This window comes from Juglans microcarpa x Juglans regia, chromosome 6D, assembly GCF_004785595.1.
Source record: "Juglans microcarpa x Juglans regia isolate MS1-56 chromosome 6D, Jm3101_v1.0, whole genome shotgun sequence".
Taxonomy (NCBI): Eukaryota; Viridiplantae; Streptophyta; class Magnoliopsida; order Fagales; family Juglandaceae; genus Juglans; species Juglans microcarpa x Juglans regia.
The window spans coordinates 30,412,353-30,427,535 of NC_054604.1; the positions used below are offsets into that span (position 1 = coordinate 30,412,353).

The 15,183-nt window shown below is 38.4% G+C and overlaps 2 protein-coding genes across 2 annotated transcripts; both read right to left on the reverse strand.

Annotated features, from left to right (window-relative positions):
* Positions 1-1,670: 1,670 nt before the first annotated feature.
* On the reverse strand, positions 1,671-2,324 carry LOC121235526 (late embryogenesis abundant protein At1g64065-like). The gene has a single exon (XM_041131871.1). It carries the CDS (start codon positions 2,322-2,324, stop codon positions 1,671-1,673), a length of 654 nt encoding a protein of 217 aa, XP_040987805.1.
* A 10,872-nt stretch (positions 2,325-13,196) lies between these two features.
* On the reverse strand, positions 13,197-13,909 carry LOC121235963. The gene is given in 2 exon segments (XM_041132427.1): positions 13,197-13,226; positions 13,228-13,909. Coding segments are annotated over 2 exon segments (135 nt in total). The 5' UTR covers positions 13,333-13,909.
* Positions 13,910-15,183: the final 1,274 nt, after the last annotated feature.

The window sequence follows — 15,183 nt, forward strand, 5'->3', positions numbered from 1 at the left end:
TTCGATTAACTGAGATCCTGTCGCCAATACCCACTCTTATGTCAACACGAATCCGGGAGACATATGCAGAGAAAATCAAGCGACAATTAAGAAAGGGAGATATGGTGGTTTGCCTCGAAGGAACAACATGCAGGGAACCCTTCCTTTTGAGGTTTACTGCACTATTTGCTGAGCTCATGGATTGAATTGTCCTAGTGGCTTTGAATTATAGCGTTGGGTTCTTCCATGCAACCACGGCTAGGGTTGGAAAGCACTAGACCTGATTTTCTTGAACCAGTTACCAATAGAAGCAACTTTTTCCTCTGGGAAAAGTCCGCATGATGTTGCAAATTATGTGTAAAGGATCTTGGCTACTACGCTAGGGTTTGAGTGCACGAACTTTACTAGATGGGACAAGTATAGGGTGTTGGCTGGAAATGATGGAACTGTGTCTTATATTTCGTTCATTGATCAGGTTAAGAAGGTGGGTGAGCATCTTCAAGCCGTTTCTTCGATTCTTGCTCCTCGGTGTGATGAGTCTTTCTCCTTTGATTCTTGCTCCTCTTCCGTCTTCTCCTTCTCTCTTGCTTCTCTATAGGCCTCTGGGATTCCAGAAACTCCATTTCAAGCGGCTCGACGATCTTGGGTTTGACAATTTTAGTAGCAAACTCACCACGTTAGGGGCACATGAATGTGATCACCGAAGTTTCAGCACTTAATAATATTCAGAAGAAGATTCATGATTTTTGCTTCAGATTGGTCTGATATAATTTTCTTTTCCCCTTTCATTTTTTTAAAAGAAAAAATGATAACGGGTTGACCCGATATCAGGTCTGGTCAGATTGATATTCATCCATGTTCATGTGGTTTCGGGTCGGGTCAGGCCCAAATATTAAATGGTTTGGTCGGATTGCAGCCCTAATATATAGATAACGTGGATCCATCGAATAAGATCAAACACATGATATTTCATATTAAAGAACACGTGTCAATCATTAGTAGATCCAATTCTAACTAAAACTTGCACGCATGGATTTAAATCAAGGACTTCATGTAAGGAAGCTTGAGTGGATTACTATGCTATCAGCATCATCAAATAAATAAATTATGTATAAAACTAAAGATATTTCTTTACGTGACGAAAGCTCATTCACCGCACTTGGAGTTGGCGGGTGAGGCTGTCTAAAGCGACTGCCCATAAATTGCATTTAATTGAATTCAATAATTGATCTGGCGTCGGATATTTCAAAAAGTCTGTGGAAGATCTGATCACTTTTTCTAGATTTAAGAAAGAAATGCAAGCCTTAACTCTTAAAATATTAATCTAATAATCACGAATTAAGCAGAGATCGATGTTATGATCTAAAGCAATCTGGCCTTGAAAAAAAAAAAAAAAAAAAAAACTTGATTACAGAGCTGCATGAATGTCAGTACGTACTTGCTCTTCAGAAAGCGCAGCACGCACGAAAGTAGGTACATATGGGATATTTATAAATGGCAAACAAGCTGACGTTCTCTCCTATAATTTACTTAGAACATTATATATATGAAGCTCACATATTACTCAGAAGAAGACTACTCCTGTAATTAGTAAACCTGTTTGTGCAATATAAAGTAGTACTACGTCTTACAATATAAAGAAAATGAAACAAAGAAAAGAAATGAAAAAGACTCACTAAACTGTCCTATAATTACTGGCATCGAAGATCCTGGAATTTACCGCTTGTGAAATTGAGAATCATGGTACAGTTCATTTGTGCGATCTCCTTCCTCTTAACAATATTCAGCAAATTCACGCTGCCTCTGAACTTGGCATAGCTGCTCAGTTTCAACATCCCTGATTGGATTTCACTGCTAAGATTCTGAGAATGATTGAATACCCTACTAGATCTCACTTCCACTGTAAGATTGATCATCTTCTGGGTGTCTCTAGCTTTGACACTTCCATGTCCTATTTTTGTATCTCCAACGTTCTGGATGCCTCCATAGAGCACACTCATGGTGGTATTCTCGAACTTAAACCGCCCAAAATTTGTGTTCTTAATGGTCACCTCGGCGACCAAAGTGGCATTAAAAGAAGGAGATATTGATGCTGAAGACGTGGCATTATTGTACCCGAGATTCTTCACCATAATCGAGCTTATCTTAGCATCGGGAATTCTACTACGCAGCGTAACCAAGGCAAAGACCAATATGAAAACGCACTGGATGACAATTCCAGCAAAAACATAAACGAAACATTTACCACTTCGTTCTTTTTTCATTGCTTTGAACGTGGCGATCTCTTCGTCGCTTTTCGGATACAGTTTGCTGGGTGTAAATGGAACTGAATCATCAGCTGCCATTTTTTTTTTTTTTATATTTTGGAGCTACCTAGAAGGGTTGAGGAACCGAGTAATTGGTAGGCTTTTTTTGAGATTGATGGTGTGCAGGGGATCTGAAAAAGTGCTGCTTATTAAACTAATAATGGTGTTGGAACTAGGCGTATTAACTACTATGAAGGGTCTGTTTTGAGTTACTGATGATCTTGATCTACGAGTGTAGATATATAGGGATGATATGCTAACTACCGCGTTGAATTGTACGACAATTGTGGGCCAGAGCTTTAATGTGATGCTCGGCGGCCTTCTTAAAAATCAGTTCTTCAACGTACGACCGGCAGTTGCAACCATAGGAGAATCGGCACTTACCTTGTCCATAAATATATTAAAAAATTAAAAAATAAAATAGAGAAAAGGAGAAGAAAGAAGACTCCGTTTTGGAAGATAAGAGTATTGGCCACACCCAGCTTCATGTTGCATGTATCTTCTCAGCAATGGTTGTGGAGCGATATTTCCAATATTGGCCAACATGTATCTTCTCAGCAATGGCTGTGGAGTGTTATTTCCAATATTAGCCACACCTGCAATATCATTTTGCTTGGAATTGATCAACAATGGCCGTCATTTGGCAAGTCATTTCATTTTTTCTCATATTCTCTCCCTTTCACCATTTCTTAAATTTCTTCGACAAATCTTACTAGTATGATAACGTGGGCATCTTTCTGCTTGATCTCTTTCTTTGACCCTATCACTCCCAAGTTGGCTTAGGTTTTCATCTAATATATACTAGTTAATTACAGAAAATAGGGCGCTGAATTTTGGCCATTTCTTGTTGCTCTATCTGAAAGTTCCTTTGAATGTTGCGTCTAGAAATCAACTGTGGCCTTGTAAGTGACAGGAAATGGGGAGAAACATCGTATTTTTGCCGCAAAACCCATTTCTGTAGAGCGTTTAGAGTGAAAGGAAGAAGACCATTGACTCTAAAATTCCCAATCCCATTTCAACTGCAGAGCAATTAGATTGAAAGGAAGAAGCTGACCATTCTACTCCTCCTTCCTCTTCCAATCCCATGTGGTATCTCAACAACTTGTGCTTCGACGAGGAACCCATTTGATGCCAAAAACGCCATGAATTTTTCTAGATTTTTATTTCTCTTTTTTTCTTCCATTTGCTAATTTCTTCTCTAATTTTTGGGTATGAGCTATTGTCCACTTTGTGGGTTTTGGAGAACAAAAGAGCTCTGTTGTTTCGTGCTGCTACTTAGACTTAAAGCTTTCTACTGGATGTTTAGGTTGCCTAGCGACTTAATCGAGGAGTCCGTCTCCGACCTCGTCATCATCGTGGACGTTGGTGCCCTTTACAGAAGTCTGGCATAAGAAGATCACGACGAAGAGGAAGAGTGTGGAGGAGTGAAAGAGGGGCCAGAAGTAAGACAAGATGGTGACGAAATTGGGTGCTACGAGGACGATGGAGATGCTGGTTAGAGAAAGAGAGAGTGAGAGTGAGAGTGAAGATGATGGGGAACTTGTACTCGAGAAGCTTTTCTGGGATCTCCATGGCTTCTTGGGTTTGGCAGAGAGAGCGAGAGAAAGAGAAGGAGATGTGCGCTGGAGTGGAGAAGACGAAAGGAAGGGAAAGGGTTGGCTTCGTGGAGAAGTCCAACGGTGAGTGCGTTTTGAGTTATCAAATGAAACAGAACGTTTCATCTCTACGTGGGCAATGGTTTCCAAAAGATTAACCAAGGCAGTTGTCTATAGTATTTTCGCTTTAATTTTGCAATCTCCTTCCCCTCAATCAACTTTTACATTTAGAAAAAACAAAACAAAACAAAACAAGCAGTCAATTGGCATTGTCCATTCATCTGCAATCTCCATTCATCTCAAGTAGAGAAAGCAACTTCCTTATCAGCCCAGGAAGTAGTGGCCCAATGTCGATGAGCACGACTCGCCCACACCCAGAAGAGTCGCCGTACGATTTTGGTAAACTTCCAGAGAATCGATTTTTGAATGCACTTAGATTCTGAAGCTTCTTTCGGAAGTAGAGGTACTTGGGCATGCAACTGACCTATGAAATTGTTTGTAGAAACATCAAAATCCTCTAAGTCGGAATATTTGCCTAGGTTATCGGGCAGCTTACTAATGAGTCGTTGAAGAGCTTTAACTGTTGCAGATTTGGATTCGAAGATAAAACTTCTAGAACTTCTGGAAGTTCCATCATTGTAATGGAAGAACTTGATTGGTTTTTGAAGGAGAAATCAACTGGTGTGAGCTTGTCCGGGGTATTGAACTTCATGGATGAGATATTAGACTTGTGTTGCGCGAAGAGAGAGTGAAATCGAGAGGAAGAATGAGAGGAAGAAGAGGGTAGGAAAAAATTGATAGAGAGAGGGAACGAAATGAAGAGAGAGATAAAAAAAAAAAATTTGTCAATCGATTACGCGGGGATTTTTACAGCTGGTTGCAAATAGAGTTTTTCCTTTTTCTTTTTTTATCATCGCCAGAAATATGGTAGTGGAGGAATCACGCGTCATTATATAAAATAAGGTAAAAAGTCTTGTTCAAAATAATTCTTATTTGAGAATTTGTATTAATTTCTTATAAAAAACCATATAAGTAAAATACATATATAAAGAAATTACGGAAAACCATTATATATATGATCAAAATGATCACCACACACACGCACAGATATATATATATATATATATATATATATATATTTTCTAGAGCATGCACAACTTGTCCTGTAATTTAATTATGATTATTAGGAAAAATCCTTTTTCAGGGGCCTTAATTATTTACATTAATTACGACAATAACTGGTCAGTTCCTTGCTCTATAATCGTGGAATACATAAACACTACAACAAATTTGAGATTTTGGGATGAAATTATTTAGGGATGAAAATTTTTTCATCCCTAAAAGTCATTTTTTGAGACGAAATTTAAATTTTGTCCCAAAAAATCGATGAATTTAGAAAATCGTTCGAACGTCAAAATAACCGTTCGAACAGTATTTTCTGTGACGAATTAAATCGTCTCAAAAAATTTTTCCCGTTCGAAAGTGAAAAAATAAGTTCGAACAGTAAAATTTGGCGGATAATTACTTTATTATGGCGGGGAAAGTTCAAAAACGTTCGAACGAGAATTTGTTGTGTTCGAACGAAAAATATTTGGTGGCAAATCCTGGCGGGAAGGTTTCTAAACCGTTCGAACGGAATATATTTAGTTAGAACATATTCAAGCACCACATTTATACATTCGAAGGTATAATATTAATCTCGGTACGAAACTCAAAATATAAAAAATATATATCATATATACAAATTCATTAATTAATTTTATGTAATTAATTTTAAAATATTTTAATAATTTCTTTTACGTTAAATAAGATTTTTAGTTAAATAAATATTATCAACCACATATATATTAATCAACCAAATAAAGCAAATTATCAAAATGCCATATATATTGTTCATAATTACAACAAAAGAAAATATAAATAAAAATAAAAACTATTATGATGCGAGGTCTCTACACACATCTTCGACTGCAGCTAATTGTGTCTCTACATGTGTCAGTCGAGTACTAACTGTGACCTGAGTTGCATTATTGGCATTAATCGCTGTACGTAACTCATTAACCTCTGTACGTAACCCAGAGACGGTAGCCATAATCTCTGTACGCAACTTAGACATGGCAGTATGCACTGCATCAATCACTGCTGATGTGTGTACGCTGATCTCAGCACGCAATATGTCAGCCATCTCCTCGCAAATATATGTGCGTGATGTCTCAGCCTGTGTAGATGTCTAACCAGCTGATACTCCAGTATCTCCTGACTGCGCATCTCTCTGAATCTCAGCCCTGTCAGGAACAGCCCCACGAAAACGAAATCTAGAGTGTCCCGTGCTCCGTGATAGGGTGGTGCAATTGATCGGTGCCATCGAAAATCAAGAACGCTCGGCAGGTTAGGACACAACCCCGGCATGTAGCAAAAATCGAGTGATGAGGATCCCAAACGGAAGTATATATGTCGTAATGAACCGTGCCTCTGATCGGATTCTCTCAAATATATAACCAACGAGGTCAATCGGGATGCCACGAGCGACCCGTATCATAAATCTCGCTCGATCCATGCCGACCTCGGTCTTGTGCTGCCGTGGGTCAATATTATTGGCAATGATCAAATTCATAATCTTGAAGAAAGAAGATAAATCTGTCTGCCTAATACTCTTGGAGCCATCGTACACTGGAGCATCTGGACTAACAATCAAGTCACTGACCTCGTGATCAGCAAGTGTATCGATCTCATCTGTGTAATCTAGTCCCTCGTCCTGACACATAGCTGCATCACCTGAAGGACCAGACTCTCTAGGCGGCAGGTTTGGATAAGCATCAAGATGCCTAGGAATACCCAGATATGCAGCGAGTCCGTCCGCTGAAAATATAACAGGAGCTCCTCGGACACAGATCCTATATGCCCCTCCATTGTCTGGGTTAGCAGTACCGAGCTCTTTATAGAACTCAGTAACGATCTCAATGAAGGAAACGAGCTCCATTCCTTCTTCTCGTTGATCTAAGATTGGTGCCCAACCACGATCATTGAATACTGATGGGAGGGAATGACCCTCCCATATAAGAGCGACAAAATCAGACAGTTTTACTTGTCGCTCAAGTAAAACGGTCCGCTCTCGAACTGTTTGGATGGAAGGTTCTCCTGATCTACCACGTTTACGGCCCTGATAAGACATTATTATGATCCTGAAATTTTAAAAATAAAATATACATTCAAGATTAGTGATAAAATCTAATTACGACTAAAAGATTTACAAAATTATATACTAATAGCAATTTAATAAATTAATTGATAGAACATATAATCAATTAAACGATGAAAACAATTTAATAAGCTAATAAAATGTTAATGGAATGAATTTAATAATTAGCGTTCGAACGTCTAAATATATGGTCGAACGGACAATTAATAACGTTCGAACGTGTTGATCAAGTTCGAACGTACAGGTTTACCCGTTCGAACGGACTGGTTAATACCGTTCGAACGTAAAACAGATCTAACTCGGTCATGGCTGAGTCAACTCAGTGGCCATGAAAATACTCAAAAATTAATCGATTCCGTGGTTTCTTCGACTAAAAACAAAGTACTCTTCATTTCTAAACATCCTACGATAGATTTATGATGTTCTACGGTAATTATTGATGAAAAAATGTAATTTAAAAAAAAAACAAATAAAACCATAAAATTATAAAATAAACGGTAAAATGAGTTTGAAAATACATACCTTTACTTGGGAGGAAAAGTGATTGACGTATGTGCTGATCACGACGGCAGACGGTGGTGAGTGTAGTGCGTTCAAACGTTTTCTCGCTTTTTCAAACGGTGGGGATGGCGGCGTGAGAGAAATCGCTGCCTGCGATAACTTATACGTGCATAACCGTTCGAACGTTAATATAAAACCGTTCGACCGTTACTATTTCACGTTCGAACAGAAGTTTTGTAAGTTTATTAAAAAATATATTAAATGTATACTATATTTATATTCCTATAAATTGTTATAATATATATACTATTATAGTAGATTATATATACTGTAATATATATGTAATATTATAATATATATTATGATAGTAGAATACTTTAAATGAAATCATAATAACTTATAAAATATTTTTTTATAGTATAATAGTAATATATCATAATACTTTACTATCAAAGTGTTATATATGAGATATTAATATATATATAGTACCATATAATAGCATGTAGTGCTATATGGTATGAGTTTATACTTAACTAATATATGTCATATTATATATTCCATTATACTTTACCTACTAAAGTTATATATGATATTATACAACATATATATATATATATATAGAGTATAGATTACTAATATACTATCATCTTATAAATTTCTCTACACTTTATTATGTGACCTTAGTATATTTGAGGCTATATATATGTGAGTATATATTACTAATACATATGATCTTAATAATATATATGATAGTATAGGTCACTATATATATGATAATATATATTACTATATATACTATATATTTAGTATAGATTATTATATATATGAGGCTGAAATTGTTGATGCGACAGTTGAGGAAAATGTTGAATCATCTGAAGTATCTACAGATGATGAGAGTCAATTGTCAAATGAAACTGATACAGATTCTGATTGACCAATTATGTGTCAACATTACATTTGATGACAAATATTTTACTTACTGAATGTATCAGTAGTTTGAAATTATGCCGCCAAAGAGGAAGGAAGTTCGCAACCCATCTCCACCTGTTCCTAGCTCTCCTTCATTGTCACCATTAGAGATTGATTTTACAGAACAAGGTAAAAAATCTAATACTCATAAAAGTTATTAATTAAGGTCCTATAATAGAGATATAAATGAAATTGATTACAATGTTATATTTTATAGAATCTACAGTACAATCTCGTCAAAGTCGAGGCACCACTAGAGGGGTGACGTTGGAAAAATATCGGAAGATGGGTAAGATCAAGGTTAACATTCCTGACGAACATACTGGGGGCGAAGGACAACCAGCAGCTTGGCTTGCATCACATGTGGGTGCTCTTACACGAACTTATGCACCTTTGGCAATGACTTCATGGAAGAAAGTCCCCCAAGATGTTAAAGAGCTTATCAAGAAGCGTTGTTTGGTAATGTTTAAAACATTGATTTAGTAGAATAAATTTCTATATTTTACTTAAATTTAGAATATTATAAATGATAATGTGTTTGTGACTATTTTTTTAAGAATGATTTCGAATTAAATTTTGGTCGGAGAGAGGAGCATAAGATTGTGGAAGAGCTTATGGGTAATGCATTCCGCAAATATAAGGCGAGGTGTCATGAGCATTATAATAAGTTTGAGAAGAAGGAAGATGCACGCCAACATCCTTTCCAGGATGTCCGACCTTCTGAGTGGGAAAAATTTTGTGACATGTTTGAGGATCCATCATATCAGGTATAATGAAATTTAATTATTTTACTTGTCCTATCTGTCATTTCGCTTCATAATATTTTCAATTTCTTTGCAGGAGCGAAGTTCTATAAACAAAACAAATAGATCAAAATTGAAGATTAATCATCATGCAGGCTCAAGATCTTTCCATCGCCTTTCTAAGAAATTGGTATTGCTATTTTTTTTATTGGATATAGTTAATTATTTGGATGAATCATAATGACTTTATATCTTAACACATTTATTGTAGCAAGATTCAGATACTAATTATAATCTGACAAAATTATATGCTGCATCGCACACTGATCGTAACGGAGAGTGGACTCATCCTGATGCCCGTGAAAATTATGTAAGTTTTATAACCTGTTTTAATTAAATATATTAGAATATTTATGACGATATTAATTCTTTATCTTATATATGGCTAGGATAAAATGATTGCCCTACGTGCTGAATCTGCGTCAGATCAAAATTTCTCAACAAGTGATATTGAGATTTTTACACAAGTCCTGGGTCAACATTCAGGATATTTGAGGGGTTTGGGTCGTTGTGTAAAGCCTGGTCCCTCTTCCTCTTCTTCTGGGAATGCATCTATGACTTCTATAGCGCTAGAGAATGCGAATTCCAAAATCGAAGAATTGACTGCAAGACAGCATGAGTTAGAGGCTCAATTGGCAAAACAAGCAGATATGGAGATGCGCCTCAAACAACATGAAGAACAACAAGAAGAGTTCAGAAGACAGATGCAACTCCAAATGCAGCAGCTTATGCAACAGTACAGGCCTCCAAGCAACTGATGGATTTTGGGATTATCTATTTATGTACGAACAATGCCCGTCTCGACTGTTATTCATTTAGTTTGCGCTTATTTTAACACTTTTGTGAGTTTTAAACAGTTTCTAATGTATTTTTTCAAATAGTATGAATGTCTATTTGGTTTTCTATTATTGATTTAAATTAAAGAGATATCGTTCGAACGAACGTAAAACGTTCGAACTCTATGTAATGACAATAGCGTTCGAACGTAAACGTAATGTTTGTAGAGTTCGAACGATCACACAACGTTCGAACGTAAATAATTTCAGTCGTGTTCGAACATAGCCTATACCGTTCGAACCCATATACCGTTCGACCTGACCATTTAACGTTCGAACACAAAGACAATTCATAACGTTCGAACGAATTCATGTGTGTTCGAACATATTTCGAAATCGTTCAAACACGTCACTACTGTTCGAACTTAAAATTTTTTCCATTTGAACTATTTTCTAGGACGAATTTAAACCGTGACAAAAAAAATTTTCGTTCGAACGTGTTCGAACGGTTTCCTTCAATTTCATCCCAAAAGAAATTTTTTGGGACGAAATGGTGATTTTCGTCCCAAAATACCTTTTGGCACAGTGATATTGGAACGACTTTGGGACGAATTTTTTTCGTCTCAAAAATTTTTTTGGGATGAAATTGGGGTCTTTTGGGACGAAAATTTTCGTCCCAAAAGACCCTTTCTGTTGTAGTGAGAGCTAGCGGTACTTTTAAGCCACCATTGCAATTGGAGCTAGCTAGCTTTAATTTTCTCCCAACTGCGCTCGCTGGACGTATGTGCCTACACACACACATATACAGCACATAATCATGATTCCCTTGAAACTACAACGTACTCATGAGTCATGACATGATATTAATTCCTTGTCTGCATAAGGAGTTGCATTTGATCTTCCTGGCCTGGGCCAAGGGACGTTCTACTGCAATAGATCATAGTAGTAGTAAAGAATTAGTCAGTCATGGAGGCGTGTATTTGAAAAGTTGCAATTACTTATAATATATTGTACAATGGGACTCGGTTGGAAAGAGACTGGAATTAGAATATTTTATAGACCGAATTGAAGAATTTATGCGCGATCGAGTTGGTTTTATAAGGAGTTGAGACCATCTTAATTATATACATGATGGGCATGCTAGTTATATATACATAGTACTACTACATGCATGATGAGCTATCTAGCTTTCCAGCCATGCATGATGCAGGAAGGAATCTAATTATTATATATATACACAAAAATTAATATTGAAAACCGCCTTTCAGAAATTAAAAAAAAGAAGAAGAAGGTATTCTATAGCGAAGTGTTCTTTGTTTCTTTGTGATGCACTGATGCTCATAGTATACCAATTTCTTCTATCTGGCAACTGCTGTACAGTACTTACGGGGTAATTTCTGATCAACAAACAATATTTGAATTTATAATATATATCTATATATATAAAACATCGGTTACGCGCAACCACTACTCGTTATAATATGTTTAATGTGTGTTTATGAATATCTTAAGAGAAAAATAATAAATCAATTATATATTTGCGATGAGAATGATGGGACGAGAATAGATTTATTTTAGTAAAAAATAATCATTTTATAACAAATAATTGATCATAGAGAAATGATATTTACAGTCGTGGAATGAGCAATTGTCACGCAATCTCTTTGAAAAAAGTGAATAAAAAGGGGACCCATATGAAAAAAAAAACTAAATTTTTAATAGTAGATCATACTATTTCTTAAAGCGATTGTGCGGCACTTACGCACTCTATAACTGTATGTAGCATTACTCATTAAACTACTCTCATCTCTGGGTCTAGAGTAGAGGTTTTTTTCCTCTTGTCATCTGTATGAGGTTTGGCTTGGATTTTCAGGATGGATGAAGACCTCGAAAATCTGTATGCCAGTTTGTCTTTAACTGAGAAAGAGAAACAAGATGTTGTGGTGGATTTTACTCAGGTGGAGGAAGTTCATGCTATATCATAAACAGATCTTCCCCTCCACACCAATCACGAGTTTTTCTTCATTCCTCTCGTATATCGTCGTAACGCCCTTAATGCTAGGTTTTGAAAAAGACTTTTCATGTCATTCCCATTTAGGTCCAATTCGGATCCCTCCGTTGTTTTCTTTTCCTCCCGCACCTTTTCCTCGAAATGAGAAAGAAGATGGTACACTCGAATTGTATTATTTAAGTGCTTATTGCTTGCCAAAGATCCTAATATATGAACAATCTTACTATGGAAGAGTTGGTGAACATTGTTCTGACTCATAGCTCTAAGATGACTAGCATGAATGAGCCACCTTCAACAGTCCATTAGCAAGCGAGTAGGGGAACCGTTCCTTCCGTTCAGTAAGGGAATACAAGCATTACGGGGAGTTTTCATTTCGGAATATGAATCTGACTCTTCCCAACTCAAGTCGGATAATGTGATTAGAATTTCCGACCCCAACTTCCGATCAGAATTCAGGATCTACAATTGGGGCCCTGCCAAATGTTGAGACGGCCAATAAAGATCTTGATTGCTTTGAGCGTTGGGTAGGTCCAAAACTGCCCACGTTTGAACAGTTTGAATATCAGGGCGAGTCAGCTCAAGTGCTAATGTGGTCTGAGGGAAAGGATTTCTTCTTGTCTGCTTAGCTTATTCTTTGGTCTACCACATTTCCGGTCAATGCTGCGAGTGTGCCTTCATTTTTAATTAAGGATCCTTTTCGGCCCACTTTCGCTTCGAGCTTTTTACTGTTAAAAGATATCCGGCCCCTCTTGTTATATCTTTCGAAATTGCTGCTCGCTCTGGCCTCGAATTCGATAGTTTATTGCTAACAAGATTCCCCGGCGGCAAAGCAATTCTCCAGAGAGTGAGTTGCTGATAAAAATGAGTAGGCCGAACCTCACTTGACCGATGATGATAAAGTTCTGCAGGTTCTTACTTGAATCTCTTGCTTTGAGAATAATACTTAAAAAAATGCTTTTATCTTGCGATTTCACCACTCGCTTTATATATAGTATAGGACTAGACCAACTTTCGCCGATCTTCGACCGCTGGCGTATGAAGCACGTTTTCTCCGTCCCTACCTCCTCTGCACCCGGCCATGGATCAAGGTCTACTTCTTTCTGGTTCTCCTCCGGCACAGGAAAGTAGGTTCGAATCATACCACCGCGGTCGAAAAAGCGTGTTCCCTTCAGATAACACGCACCGTAGGCCATCCTCGCCCTTCTTCGTTTTCGATGAAAAACAAATAAAATCTCGATCTCCGAAAGCGTTTTCCTTCCCCCGCCGCATCTCCCTCCCTTCGTCGAGCCTTTCCTTTAATGGTTGGGAGAAGCATTCCCTTATCTGAACTTGGCGGGCATTCTTTCCAGCCTTATTCAAATAAGGGGGTGGGTTTGGCATAGGCTCAAACATGATTTGAAGGTCCTAGCTACGCCATGCGTTCCATACAAAATCTGGAAAGCTGCAGGGATGACAAAAATAGGGCGCTTTCCTGTGTTGCACTGAAAAAAAAAGGACCTAAGAGAAGAGCGTCTTCTCTTAGGTTTCTTCCTCCCGCGCCCGCCGCCGCCCGGCCCGCGTTAGAGGGGAAGATTAGCAAAGCGAGAAAAGACAGAGGGAGGGGGAGCAGCATCTTATTCTCTTCGTGATAACTTCCGGATCGGAGAAGCATTCGGAACGGGCTCCGCGTTCATTTTGTTGGCAGAAACGATCCAATCCATTTGGGGCTTCGGGGAACCCAAAAACGAAGTCTTTCGACTTGATTCATAGATAGAATCAATGATAGATAGACTTCAATTCACCAAACCAAGGTTCATCTCGTGTAGTGATTGTGGACTCGTACAAGGATATTGAGTAGACGGTTGATGTATCAGACTCGATCCTATCTTTCGTAGCATGCATTCCCATCCGTGTCGCAACTGATTCGATAAGCTACGTGTCCGGTGCACGGAGAACTGCCTTCGGTCCCCCAAACTGACTTACTCGTGGCAACTTTTCTTCTTTCAATGGCACTTTTCATTCTTGCTTTTCGAAAGACCCTTTGGCTTAAGGACCGATTCCGGAGTCACTTTCGAAATCATATTCTTCTCCTTCCTCTACTTTTGCAGAGCTTCTCTTTTAGCTTCCTTTCGGATCCTAGGAGCAAGGATTGAAAGTCCTTTAGAACAACTAGAACAACCTTTCTTCCTCCCCTAGAATAGTAAGGCTAGGGCCAAGCTATTCTCATGCTTTTTCTTCCATTAGGGCTAGTCTTTGGGCTACCAATTGCCGTTTCAGTTTCCTCTGGTCTCGTACCGGGTGAGATAGCTTGAACAGCGGTTTTCTTTGTCGGGTATTCCGCTGCCTACGCCATGCTTTAGTCCTCTTAGCCCTCTACAGAGTCATCCTCCTAGGCTAGGCTTCGATCATCCGCAACAAAAGAAGAGACCATGCCTGAGCCTGAAACTACATGGAACAAAGACTGCTCTAGGCTGAGATTTGATTTTCCTCGCCTCGGTCATAGCCTTGGCAGCACCATCACCAGGCCCTTCCATGACACTCTCCAGCCCACTTGCAGTGATTGCATCGGAAGAACCAGTCCCCACCATCTTTGCCATCTCGGAGCTTTCCTCAAAGCTTGCCCTACTCTGGCACGCATAAATGTGCTAGGGGCGTTAGATAGGCCAAATGGCATTACAAGCCACTCATACAACCCGTCAGGTGTTTTGAATGCCGTCTTCCACTCATCCCCGCTTCTCATTCTAATTTGGTGATAACCACTCCTTAAGTCAACTTTAGAGAACACTACTGACCCAACTAACATATCCAACATGTCTTCCAACCTGCCCTCTGCCCCACGCATCTAACCAGCTCGCGTGGTTCACCGGTTCCACCGACTAGACTCTTAGAGTGAGGGGTTGATCCTCGATTCGAGTCTCGTGTTGTGAGTGTCGTGTCTTGCGTTTCGAATGAATCAGCAGGGTAACACCCGGATTAGAGATTAGATAGAAGCACCCCCAACCCCCTTCTTTGTCCTTCCTTCGAGTAGGTCCGCTCACTGGAAAGTTAGGTCAACAGAAAAGTTC